At 38.6% G+C, this 13,934-nt stretch overlaps 1 protein-coding gene across 1 annotated transcript in view; it reads right to left on the bottom strand.

Moving 5' to 3' along the window:
* fstl4 (follistatin-like 4) overlaps positions 1 to 13,934 on the bottom strand; it is a 192,969-nt gene that overhangs the window by 155,400 nt on the left and 23,635 nt on the right. The window contains exon 3 of the mRNA XM_018692479.1: positions 11,099 to 11,132. Within this exon, the coding sequence (XP_018547995.1) occupies positions 11,099 to 11,132 (34 nt within the window). The remainder of the gene's footprint in view (positions 1 to 11,098; positions 11,133 to 13,934) is intronic.

The following is a 13,934-nucleotide window of genomic DNA, read 5'->3' as shown; positions in this document are numbered from 1 at the left end:
TATGCAGGAGGTCATCACAATTCTCTACTACTCACAGCCTGATTTTGGAGGCAGCACTGTCTTATTTTATCTGTAGCAGAGATACAATACTTTTTTTGCTATGTATGTGTGATGAAGGGCTGAAAGCACAACGAAAGATCATGCTCTGTAGTGCAAGCAGAGCTTTTCCCTATGGCATGAATGTGCTTGAATTCAGCAAAAAGTAGAAGCCAACTTTTTTTGACAATCAGAGGCAACATTGTCACTTCTACTCCGCCTCTGGTTGTAATTATTTTGAACACAAGGATGCATCCTTATGTGTAATGATCTTTGAATCAGATAACTGCATTAAGCTGAATGTAAACAAGTTACTTCAGTGCATATAAACACACTGAGTGCTGAGCAGTTCATTTGTAGTTACTGTTGCCCTTCCCCTGAGCATCAATCAATCTTTCATTTACTTTCCGCCTGATAGCAATTGTCTCCTCAGATGACCCACTGCCTGCCAATTTTACAGTCAACTACATGGTGGCCACAATGACATGCAGTTCTTGCTGGAGCTACCATACCACTCATTCATGGTTCAGGTTCATATTCACTTTTGTGACAGTGATGCAACAGAGGAGCAAATGTTTCTTTTCTTTCCACTGAGGTATTTATATGATAATGATAATGCGTTAGTAACAACGCCACAAAAAAAAAAAAAAAAAAAAAATCACAACTAAATGGCCCTTTTTATCACTTCATGCAAGTGCAAACTAAGCACTTCTACTCCATCACAGTGGAAACCTTTGTGTCTTTTGTAATTGTTAGCTGTCTCTGATCCAATTTAACATTCTAGGGCAGGAGGCCATCTCTTCTGCTAGCCCAAGTTGTTGGAAATAATGTCTCTGTTTTGTAGTAATAATGGTAGTCACTCTGAATGGTAAACTGCTTGCTCAATGCCTTTACTCCAGTCAGTAACATCTTTCACAGATAAATATTCTGTGACTAATAAACACTATACATTTAAGAAGGACACTGATGACATCTGAGTTCTAGGAAATATTTAAGAGTGAATGTGTTTACTCAGTCATAGAAATGTGACCTGACAGCGGCTTATTAATATTTCCACTTCCCTGGGGGTATGCAAATACACCTTGTCCTCTGCAAAGTGCTACCGTAGACCTTGCTGGTTGAGATCCAAATCACAATAACTTATCCTCAAACTCCAGCAGGTATATACGTCTATCTATCTATATATATATATATGTATGTGTGTGTGTGCGTGCCACAGTGTGCTTGCATACGTGTGTGTTGGAGGTGGAGAAGAGGGCAGGAGCAGAAAGACGGAACGACAGGAAAAGAAAGAGCTGAGCGCAGAGGCATATAATCTGAATTCAAAAGCAATCATTTTTGTTCTCAGCTCATAAAGCCGTCTGCTGTTGATGGGTAAGGCAGTAAAAATCAGGGGGATGAAGGTAAAGAATGAATCCAAAGGGTTCACAGTGATGCTTACACTCACACAGCAGCAGCTGGTATCATCCCAGAGTTGACCTCCAGTGAGTGATATATAAAGCATAAGCAGAATTATGGGTAATTACAGTAATTAGATTACATAAAAAGATTACTAGGTGGTTAGCACTATCATCTCACAGCAATAGGGTTCTGGGTTCAAATTTGCTGGCCAGCCAGGGCATTTCGGAGAGGAGTTTGCATGTTCCTCCCTGTGTGGGTCAGTTTCCTCTGGGTGCTCTGGTCTCCTCCCACAGTTCAAAGACATGCAGGTTAGGTCAGCTGGCAATTCTAAATTGTCTGTAGGTGTGAATGAGAGTACGCATGGCCGTTTGTCTCTATGTGATAGACAGGCAAGCTGTACAGGGTGTACACCCCCTCTCACCTGATTGGCTCCAGCCATAGCAAATGGATGGATGAAAGATGATAAATACAGCAGTTTGATTTTTGACTATTAACTAACAATCAGACAACAAACAACAACAAATAATTAATTTGATTTAGATTTTGGACACATGGCAACTGAAGTATTCAAACAAGATAATTGATTTAAAAAAAAAAGTAATCAGTGAAAAACAAGCAATTGAATATGTCATCTTAGGTTCTGGAAAACTGGACAATTGTAATTATCAATTTTTCTGACATTATTGAGATTAAAGCACAAATATATTGTATTAATAAAAAGATAATATAGAGTCTAGGCAAATGCTACGGGCCACGGAGAAGTTTAGAGAAGCCCAATGAAATGTGAGCAGGTAAGAGAGAAAGTAAGGTGGCCTAAAATGTCTTTACCAGGACACTATACATCAACCACTGATTAACTTTGAAAGGCTGTAAATTTCAGTTTAAAAGACAGAAAAGTGTAAGGAAATAAATGGGTCAGTGTATTTGGTGAAAACTGAATGTGCAGAAAATGCTCTCTCTTTAGAGGTATGCAAATAGCTGTCACATTAGTGGTCTTCCTGTGCCCACCAGGAAGACATAAAATGCACTGATTTACTGTATCTCAAGCTCATTAAAGATCAGAAGGAAGTTGTTTCTGATGTTCTCACTCCCTAAATAAATGTCTACCTTTCAGTATTGTCTTTCCCTACCTAACCTCTGTCTTTATCTGCACTCCAGCATGTGCGTGCGTACATGCGTTTGTCTGTGTCCAAGTAGGCCCACTGGTGCAGCTTGGCCCAGGCACAGTAAAGTGTTATTCAGAGTGCCACTGTCAGTCCCTCTTAGTCCCTAGAGAGACTGTGTGCCCTCCTTAAGCCCTTCAGCTGTGTCTCTAGGCACGCTCAACATGGAGCTTACACTGCCACTACAATCCCCTTTTGTCTTTGACTTTCAGACTTTTTGGCAAAAATGATCACAATGGGAAACTCTGGCTGCCTGTGAATTAGATCAGAAAGGAAATGAACCACAGCTTCCAGCCTGATCAAATTTAAGTTCATGACAATGTGAAAATTGTCAGATTTATGATGCAAATCATAACTTTACTTGAAGATATTCTAATTTTGTAACTATGTCTATAAAGGTGGATCTGATTTTAGCAAAGCCTGTTTCATTTTACTATTCTGATTAAGTCCTCAATGACTCTGTGAACTTTTCGCTTGGTGATCATTATTGCTCTACAGTTTAATGAAATCACATTTCACAGAGATTTACAACGTGACTGAGATAGTGACTTACAACTTTCAGTGGTGAAAATTTATTCTTTTTGCACAATCTAATTATGCGGGATGTCTCTGGGAGAATGATCTACATATCACAGTATCTTACATATGAAATCACCCCAAAGTGGTTGTGATTTGAATGAAATGTGAATATACAATAGAGAACATAAATAAAAACAAAGCTCTTTGATAATCAAACTGATCAAACTGAATCTGAGAGAGAGGGAGAAAAACATCTGTAAATGAGATTTGAGTTAACATTGAGACCTACAGCAGAATACAATATGTTTACATTACATTTCAGTACTGTTGTTTTAATTTACACTGCTTCTGTAAGTGAGAAATCCACACCTGAGAAAATGTAAAAGCGTGTGGGTTTGTTTCCCACCTAGTGATTTAATGATTTCCCTCTCAACCTTGAACACAGTTAGAGGTGATTCTACCTTCCCTGTGCATTATACAGTATCATCCCTCAAACTATCACTGGTCCAACTATACATCTGCTCTGTAATCTTGTTTCCTCATCATGTCTCCCTCAGCACTTCCTAAAAACCTTTTAAAAATTACCACCTTGAGAACGTGTTGCATGCAACTAATTTTCTCCAGTTCATGTATATATTATGTGCTGCAGGAGGAAAAACTAAGGGCCAGTAATGTAGGACTGCAACTAACATTTATTTTCATTAACAGCCAATGTGCTGATTATTTTTTCAAAATTACTTGCACAATTAATCATTATCTAAATAGTTGCAGATAAAGTGTCTGTCAATCAACTAACCAATTTATTACCTAACTGTTGCAGCTCTACAGTAATGTACTAAAGACATGACTGTTTGCATGTTGTCTGAAATTAACAAATAATATATACTGCACACAAGGGTTCAATGAGTTCCTAAAAAACTTACAAAACATTAAATGAGGTAAAGTACTTGGACTTTCTGGAGTTATCTTTAATTTGAGCAACTTCTAACACCACTGTCTTAGACCATCTGGACAACTGCCAACTTGGCAAGAACCCTCTTAAAAGCAACTAGAGAAAAATCTATCAACTGTTTCAGTCTAAGAGGAATCATATTAATGAGTGTCTTCTCAGTAATTGGCAATATATTACTACTGCTGATGCTAATGTGGAACTTGTTTGCACAACCCAAAGGTTTCTGATGATCTCAGTGCTTCACAGTAGGAGGTTTATAGCTCAGCCTTATAAGGCTCTTGTTGGTTTACACATGGAACTGCAAGTGGACCACCTTTGCACTACATTTATCTAATTTTCTTGAACATCAGACCAGAATGGTTTGGGGCCTTGACTCTGGGAGTCATTAACTTGTTTTGATGTGTGCAGGCCAATATGGATAGATTTTTTTTATTATTATTAACTGTTCATTAAATATATATTATTGTGATTATAGTTGTGTCACCAGTACGAAAGTAGTGACAGCAGGAACATAATCTCTACATTCATTCTATGCGTTTTTTTTCCTAGACGTCAACCAATTGCACATTATATAGTACCAATTTGTCATTATGTCCTTTGGCAACTTATTTTATACCACCTGTAGTTACTGTCAGCAGCACCTCTTTCAATCAAGTCACGGCAAAAACATTCTTCAAAAACCTTTTCATTCTTAACATACACATTCATTTCTGTCTTTAGCTCATTGAGACTATTCATTTATATTGTACTGCACTGTAATTTGTTAATCTCCCATTAAGATAAAATTCAAGAAAACACATTTATTTTCATCTTCTTTTATTTTACTCCTTTGAATCCTAATTAATTTACACTTAAAATCTATTTTATACCATATCACCATTTGTTTCTTTTATCTTGTCTTAATGTCTTATGTAAAGCACTCTGAGTTGATTTGCCTTGTAGTTGAAGAATGCTATACAAGTAAGCTTGCCTTGCTTACAGAACAGCCTTTCATCTTTTGTCTTACTGTTGCCAGGTGTAACTCATGTAATTTCTATGAGTTCCACTGCCAACACTGCTAAACACATCACAATCACATTTACATCAACAGCTGTCATACAACAATCACCTGCTGTTGAAGACATTAGCAGTTCTATTATATTAGTAACTGGCCAAGAGCCATCTTTCCCTCATAAGAACATTCATCAACATCACCGGCTGTGTTCTTCACGAGTGAGAATTTCTCTCACGACTTACTTGACACACCATTAATTAATTGCTTATACCAAATTTTTATGTTCACACCAAATTCACAACTTTGACTTTCTGCATTTTCTATGTTTACTTCAAATATAGCAGGTATGCGTCTGTAGGGAGGTAGCAGGGGAAACATTTAACAGTAAGGAAAAAACAACTGCAAGCCTTTTTGGCACCTCATGCTGCAAGTGTGCATTCTCTCTCCCTGTCCTGCCATACCTGTACCATTTTCTGCTATGCACCGTCACCCTCCCTTGTTACCCCTCCCGTCTATTCTCCCTCTCTTTTAGTATGTGACAACTTAGCTATCAGGAAGCAGATTGACTGTAGAGGCATCAGCAATTTCTGGACAGGATGTTATTAGTCAGTGCACCCACACAGTTAAAGCTATGGTTTGTGACTGGACGACATAGACACTGTATAGGTGAAAAATTAAAATACGCCTAACTCGTTTGTCATTACTGTAAAGTCTCTGCTTTCTGCTTCTGCTTTCCCTTCTCCATTTCTCTTCAAATCTCTTCATTTTATATCTCTCTCTCTCAGGTTCACCCTCTGACACAAACATGCTGGTCACCAAAGTAGAGATGGCCAGACCATCTGTTGATCTCATTGGCATTACAAAGCGACAAAATATTCTCATATTGTTTTGTACTGGCAGCAAAGCAGACTGGGAAAATATGCAAAAGTCTACATGACAATAGGTCAAAGCACTCTGAACAAAAGATAATATAAACATCTTATTTGATTGAGTAATTAAGCTAGGAGATTACTTTTGAGTTATCATCTTTTGCTTTTGCCCCTTCCCCCATCACTTATTTCTGCCTCTCGGGGCTTCTCCTACTCTCTTCTCTCCTCTGCTTTTTCTCCTCCCAGCTTCCTCCCCAGTCATTTACTGCTTATTACAGAGTCTCTCTGTCAACCTTGTCCCATCTAATTCTCACCCAATTACAGTCTAAATGAACCACAGGACTGCTTAACTTGCTTTGCCTCTTCCCATTGTTTAATTTGTGATGGTAACAAACTCTGATTAAGCCTCCGTAAAGGTTCATAAATTAAGCACTCAAGGCCAAATTAATCACCATTCCCTGAGAAGATAAATGGGCAATATTCAATTTTTCCATATGGATCCAGCTGACAACAATAACACACTGTGAAAAGAGGAACACTCAATGAAAATGACTGCAAATTTTCCACTGTGTGACATTTTGACCAGGGATGGTTTGTGTAAAATGCCGTTTACTGAGAATTTATGACTGAGCTTGCTTAAAACCTTCATATGCGATGTTTGCTGTGAGGCAGTTTTCATTAATACCATCTGCATTCTGAAGGTAAAACTGGGCCAATTTGATTAATGTCATCGTCTCATGTGAAGAGTGTAGACGGCACAATAAAGGGCATGCCAAAGAGGGAGAGGATGACTGAAAAGGAGAGTGAAAATAAGGGATAGAAAAAAATGGAAGGACAGTGACTTGGGGTAAAGCAAAGGATAAAGACATACAAAAGAAGAAAGAAGAAAGAAAGATGGGGAAAAGAGAAGGTAAACTGAAATGAAATGAAAAATTGAAAGTGGGTGAAGCAACCAGCCAATAGCAGTGAAAACAGACAATCCCAAAGAGCTACACTGATCATCATCCAAGGAAAAGGGGAGCAAAACAAGAAAATGAAATGCAATTGCTTGATTTTGACAGTGGATCTAGTTTAGCATACAAACAGGCAGTGGATAATTAGTCTCAAGAGGGAAATCAACACACACTAAGCGGGGGGGGGCTTACAATATTAAAAGCAGCTGTCCTCAAATGACAGGGCAGACATATCTGTATGAGGGCTGTCAGCTGGTGAAGATTTTCACCCTTCCCTCATTTTACCACTACATCGTTTTTAATCTCTGGTATATATATATATGGCATAATATGTATTTCAGAATGCATCAATTATTAAAGTGTTCAAGTAGCTTACATAATTTTGTTGATGTGTGCAATATAAACAGCAGAAATTCAGTCGGTATGCCCTCTACTTCTCATGTAGTTAAATATGATATAAAATCTGTTTGAACCTGTAGCAGTAGCTACTGCATGGGAAGTATGCCTCCCACGTGTCATCAGTCACATATAGTTAATATTTTCTTATATCTGTGCTCACAGAGCAACAGCAGAGACTGTAGCTATGCTGGATGGCTCCAAAATCACTGTACAACGAAAGTGCTAAGCAAAAAACAAAAAACTAAATCAACAGGATCCAAAAACTGTAAAAAATTTTAAAAAAGGAACAAACTCCTCTACCACAGTTTGAGGACAATATCGTGATGTTAACAGATCAGTTAGATGAGACAACCATTAAATACCACCGTGTCTTGCTGATTCCCTAGTTGTGAGTATTTCTTTTGTCAATAAAAGTATGTTCTGTCAGCTGTGCTGCTGAGCCGTTTACTGAACAATAAACCCTATCTTGGTACTGATGCTGTCATCCAGACATGCACAAAAAAGGAAAACAAAATAATGTTCACACACAACATGTGGAGAAGAAAAATATATAGCACAGACCACTGCATATTAACACATGGTACACTATACTGCAGATGCATGTAATAATATGGAATCACAGTTCACACAGACAGTATACATTACAACCCATAAATATCTGTTTACACAAATACTATTCATAGAATGATCCACTTTTGAATCATGTGAATAAATGAAGAAACATAAAATCTTTCAGTGAGAAGAAATCACATTCTTACTATAACCAAAGCTGGTTTGTATCATAGCTTATAATATTATAGCTCAGTATATTCCTCTGCAGAATTCATTCACTTGACACTCATGTATTTCTAATGGAGCTGAAATCATAATAAAACATCAGCTGTTGTTCCATGCTGATGCCTCTAACACAATCGACATACACGTCATTAACACAGTCAAACTCACTGCTGATGTAAATAAGCGAGTGTCAGCTGCAATCATGTCCCGTTATCACCTTGTCCATTGTAATGACTCACTGCAAGAACTGACTCACACCAGTGAGCAGGAAGTTATCCAGTGAACCAAATAAATGAAGATGACAACAGTGTCCTAAAAGAGATAAAGGTCTGCAAAGTTGTTGGACTGAACACCCTGTGTGGTGTTTGGAAAAATCTAGATGGTGGCAGAACATGTGATTTTCTCCTCCTTTGACAGAAATCAAGGAGCACCTAAACCCTGATTATTGTTGTTCAGTGGAAATCAGTATGAATGGTTATACAGGGAAGTTTCCACATGTAGACAAACCTTCACATTCACAGCACTGGTGAAAGCCACACAAAAACAGGGAGAACCTTGCACAGAAAGACTAAGTTAACTGTCGGGCATTGCTACTGTACACAAATTCAAAATGACTTTGTCCCTTGGACTTTAAGCTCTGGAGACAAATATTATAATTACATGGCCCCAGTGTATGTAAATCCAAAGCCATGACCTTCAGTCCTTTGTTTTCCCCTTCTGGTGTTCCCATCAACTTCCTGTGACTGCATACTGAATAAGTTTTCTGCCAATATGCGTTAATCGCTACTGTACAACAAAAGTGGCTGCATATGAGCTATTGCAAAATGCCTCTAGCTTACAGATACATCTTATTTTTCATTCTGCTCCTGGTGCAGAGCTACCATTGTGTATGTTTTCATCAGCCTACCCAGTCAATGCTGGTGGGGTTTTTTATACGTGCACATGTCAGTATCAACATCTGTGAGGAGAGGCAGAGTAAAATAGAAACGCCCGTCTCAGAAACACCTCACAGTGTGTTTTATGTTCAGGACAATGCGTTATTGTAGTAGAACTGTAAAGCAGGTCAGCAAAGAACAGAGCTAGAAAAGCAATTATCACTTAGGGTGCTACATATGTAATACAAGAAATCAACTAACCAACATCCAGAAATAAAAAGAAAAGAAAAAGATATGCTGCATTGGATGATGAATAATAAACATGAACAAAAGAAATCCTCTGGGTCATGTTTAGGTCGAATGGAAGCCGGGGTGGATGAACAGCGCTCTACTCTGGAGATGAAGGCAACACATCATAATGGGCCTGATGCTTACACAGGAAGTTACTTGTCAAATAGGAAGCAGTCAGCCCCAGAAATATTGCTGTTACAGTAACTTACACACAAACCACTCAGTCTCACTGTCATGTACAACAATATGGCAAAATACACAAACAGCACGCCAAGAAAAACTTATGTGAATGATAAGGCCATACACAACAGAGTCAACAAAAAAAAGAGAAAAAGAAAAAAAACAATTCATCAGTCATGAGTGATGCTAATATCGCTTCATGATAACACCTTTCACAACAACTCAGCCAAGCAGTCAAACTGATATAAAAAAAACTGAATTACTAGATGGAAAGGCAACCAGGAGTGAAAAACCAGAGGATAAAAGACTAATATTGCAGGTTGCCAGAAATGAAATGTTGAGATCAGTTTCTCTGCAACAACATATACCTGTATCAACCAAGGACTGAATCTCTCTTCCGATACCAAGATTACATTTAATACTAAACTGAATTCAGTTTCATCATCACCTGTAGTCTGCATTTATGTACACCTGGCACTTGAATAAGAAAATAAAAAAAAAAATTAAAAAATCAATAGCTGTGATGGTTAAAAATAACCATGGTATCGCAGTTCTAGTCATACCACTGTAGCTCAGATGGTAAAGTGGACTGGCAATTAATCATCAGGTTAGTGTTACAGTACTCTGCTCCTTCCCTCAAGTCTCAACAGCCAGACTCAATTGTAGGTCACCGGCGTTGTGGAAATGTTCACCGTTCCATACCCGCTGTATTTATCACATGAAACACAGGAAACTAGACGAGCAGTGTAAAAATACAATTTGTGTAGCATTCATCAGCATACAACATGAGTAAAACACAAGCCGCTACATGGCCTGCGTAGACAGCTGGATTAATTAAAATAGAGGCATATCTGTTCTGTCTAATGTGCATGAGAAGGACAAGTGAAAACTGTAGCTGAAACACTTTCTGTGTAGACATGCCGTTGTCTGAGGGTGAAGAATATGAACAATCTTATTTATAAGGCATCATCTGTCTGAGCAGCAATCACTGTAAAAGCAGCCTACGAGGCTCAAGCCAAACAAACATTAGTTCATTCTTTCTGAGGTCCCCTATCAGAAATGATGACAGGGGACTGAAGATGGTTGACAGCAGAGTAATTATTCACGACAAATATATTTTTCAACTTATAGACAGGTTGTCACTTGGAATGAGTGATGTCAGGTGCTTTTCCTTTTTGTGTGTTGAGTTAGGGGAGGATGGCAGTACATGGTGGAGTTGAGTTTCACAATATTAATGAAAAATCCTTTTTTAAAAACTAAACTACCATCTCCTCTCAGATGGTGTCAAATGCAACTGAATAGACAGGCTAATGCCTGCCTGTGTCACAACTAGTTAGTAGATTATCTCCTGGCATCCACTGACAACTGAAATGCTTTCAAAATTTAAATCTAAAATGTTTTCAGACATTTCCTCTAAGGACAGAAGAGCAATAAATGTGATGCAGTAACAAGTGGGATTTTTCAGATTGTCACTATATCATCATCAGAGGTCTCTATCATAACAGGCTGCATGGTCCATTTTATGGGAGCCACTTAGATTTGAATTACTTCCCAGCAGCATTTCCCAGCAATCAGACAACCAAAGTGTATGCCAGAACAGCAGAGGGGAAAAAAAAGATTTTGTCATGGAGGAAAAGACGACATATTTTGAAAAATACTGTTTGTTTTGAACACAGTAAGTGTACTCACATTGATCGATGTTCCCGTCTGCTTTCCCCTTCTCCTGCAAACAGAGAGCACACACAAGAGTGGTTATTACAGGCTTGGAGGAGTGAGACAGAAAGAGCCCTTTCTGCAGCTTTTTGTGGACCATTCGTTAGTGTGCCTTTCCTTTTTTCTGGGCTCAGATAAAGACAACGGCGACACAAAACAAAGGTGAACAGATGGAAAGAGAATGGACAAGAGAGACAGAGAGCAAGTGAGAGAGAATGTATGGTGGGTGACAGCAGAGAAACGAGAAGACCTTTACAAAGCCGGATCCCACAGTCAATTCAATCACCCTAATTGGAAATACACTTGCCAACAAGCTGCAAGATGGCAGGTGTCACCACATTGTACTGGAATGATTATCAGCATGTCAAACCACTGATTCCAACAAGGATTAACTCTGATTTATTTACCAGCCTTATCTGTGAGTGTGATATTGACAGGCAGTTTCAAATTCATCAAAATAAATGTCAGTTTTATTCATTGCTTTCCAAACACTCTATTCAGTGTTTAGATGATGAAATGTCCAATAGTGTAAATATGAACATTAAAAACAAAAACAAAGGCTGTACTTTTATTTACACACTAAAAATAAAGCATCAAAAAATAAATGAAAAAGCCTAGCAACATTTTTATAAATGGCATACACTAAGCAATGACAGGGACAAGCAAGAAAATGTGAGACCATGTTCTGGCCCATCTGCATACTAACATCTCACAAGCGATAAAGACTTGATGAGACAGACAACAGGAGTCAAGATATAAAAGTAACAGGTGAATGGAATAAAAAATGCAGTTAAGCATGAATTAATAATGATGTAAATGGAAAATGTTTGGTTTGTGAAACCTTAGGATGGCTGTGAAGTGAAATTCACTGCAATTCACTTGACATCAAGTTTTATTTTTATCTTTACCTTTAGAAGGAATCCAGCTGACCTGTGTATGTATGTGTATGTTTGCGTCCGCAACTTGTAAGTATTCTAGCGTGTATTGTGAGCTTCTTAGCTACAGACCACTTGTGCTTGTTACAACACCAGGATTGTCACTGCATATAAATGCATCTGAACTTGAAACGCAATTTAATGCATACAGGCAAAACAAAGGATCGACACAGCCATTTCAAAATAGCAACAGAATAATAACAGAAGCAGGTCTTTCAATACAACGCTGCATCTGAAGAGGCATGTACAGTATGTGGCAGCAATTGAAGTGTTGTGACATTTTGCATTCTTGTCCCTCAGTGTAGATGTCACCAGTAATGAGGCTCAGTGATAAAACGTGTGTGCCTGCAAGGCCCTCTTGGATTCCCAGGAGACCGAGAGCCTCACGAGAAAAACACAGCAGTTTTAGTGCCTCCTGTCATTGCCTCCTCCTTTGTCTCTACATCTCTATCCCTCTGTCTTTCTGCCATCTGTCCATCTTAATTGCAGACGTGCTTCCTCATGATGGCAGGATAAAATTGAGTGTACTCATCAGCACCGCCTTCCATCATCTTGAGTGCTGCTGTTTGATCAATTGATTAGAGAATCAAGCCAAGCATGGAGGTGAAAGAGAGGCTGTGTGCTTCTTTCTAAAAATACTGTCCTCTCTTTACCATGACTCACTGCGGTTTGTTTTGTCACTGTCCTTTGAATATTACCCTTTTGAGGACTTTTGTGATGTAAAATAATATGCAGTAATTATTGAAAATAACTACTGCAGTGTCACTTGATAAGGAAAGGCAGGTACTAAAGTTCACACACAGTTGTTTAGGAGGCTGTTTGTATTTTTTTCTTAAGTGTTGTCAGTCACTTTCGTGAGGTGGAGAAATGTAAATAACTACCAACAGAATTTCATTTCAGCAAATAGGGCAAACCCACTGGGTTTCAATTAGGGGGGATCTGATGCTTTTCTCTACCATATTTCCTCGTCGTGATAAAGGCTGATTAGATGGGTGTATTTTTACATACGCTTGCCCAGAGCAGGAAGGATTATGTGTTGAGATTATGAGAACAGTAGGGATGCTGAGAGATATGCACAATAGGGAAGATAGGGGATTCAATATGTTTTGACCTCTTGAGCCTGAGCTGGACTTTCGCTCCCTTTATCTCCAGGCTTATGACATGCTCACTACATGTCCCAAGCATGTCATATATTGTTATTTTCAGGACAGGTTAGGCTGCTCAAAAATTAAATCAACTGGCTTTTAATGAAAGAAATTTGTGTCCAGAGGGTTGATGGGGATTTAACTACCTCAGTCTCTGAGCAGCAAGTTATATGCAATGAAGGGAAGCTGTGTTCCTTATAACCTGTGAGAGGCAATGCAAGAGTCGTTCAAAGTTTGTTTGTAGTGAGTATGACTGACAGGTTCATCCACATCTGGTTATCAAGCCAAAGTACCGTTGCTATGGCTACCAGTTATACCTTGTATAATGATAACTTGGCAATGGTTGATAACCCTAGATTTGTGCCTCTCTTGTGGTTTCTAAAGAAGCACTCATGGTACTGTGAGCAGAATTCAAATAAAATCACCCTCCAAATGTCATGGTATTGTAATGTTACTGATGTCACGGTCTGTTTCAAGTTTGCCCACTTTATTGGGTTTTGTGGTGGCAACAGAGTTAAAATGTTCAAACTCAATAAGATTGTTATAGCCTCTCAAAAAACTAGTACAAACAAATCTGAGTGCTACATGCCTCCATCTTGGATGCCATTTAAACACCCACACAAAACAAGAGTCTGACATTGCTGCCACAGAGACTGACATTTTGCGGGAATGCTTTCGAACAGCAGGGCAATTTGAGCAAAGCTGTGTCTGTTATGAAGTCTGCTTGAACAT

This window comes from Lates calcarifer, linkage group LG20 (assembly GCF_001640805.2).
Source record: "Lates calcarifer isolate ASB-BC8 linkage group LG20, TLL_Latcal_v3, whole genome shotgun sequence".
NCBI lineage: Eukaryota > Metazoa > Chordata > Actinopteri > Centropomidae > Lates > Lates calcarifer.
This window is presented reverse-complemented; position numbering and strand designations above follow the sequence as displayed.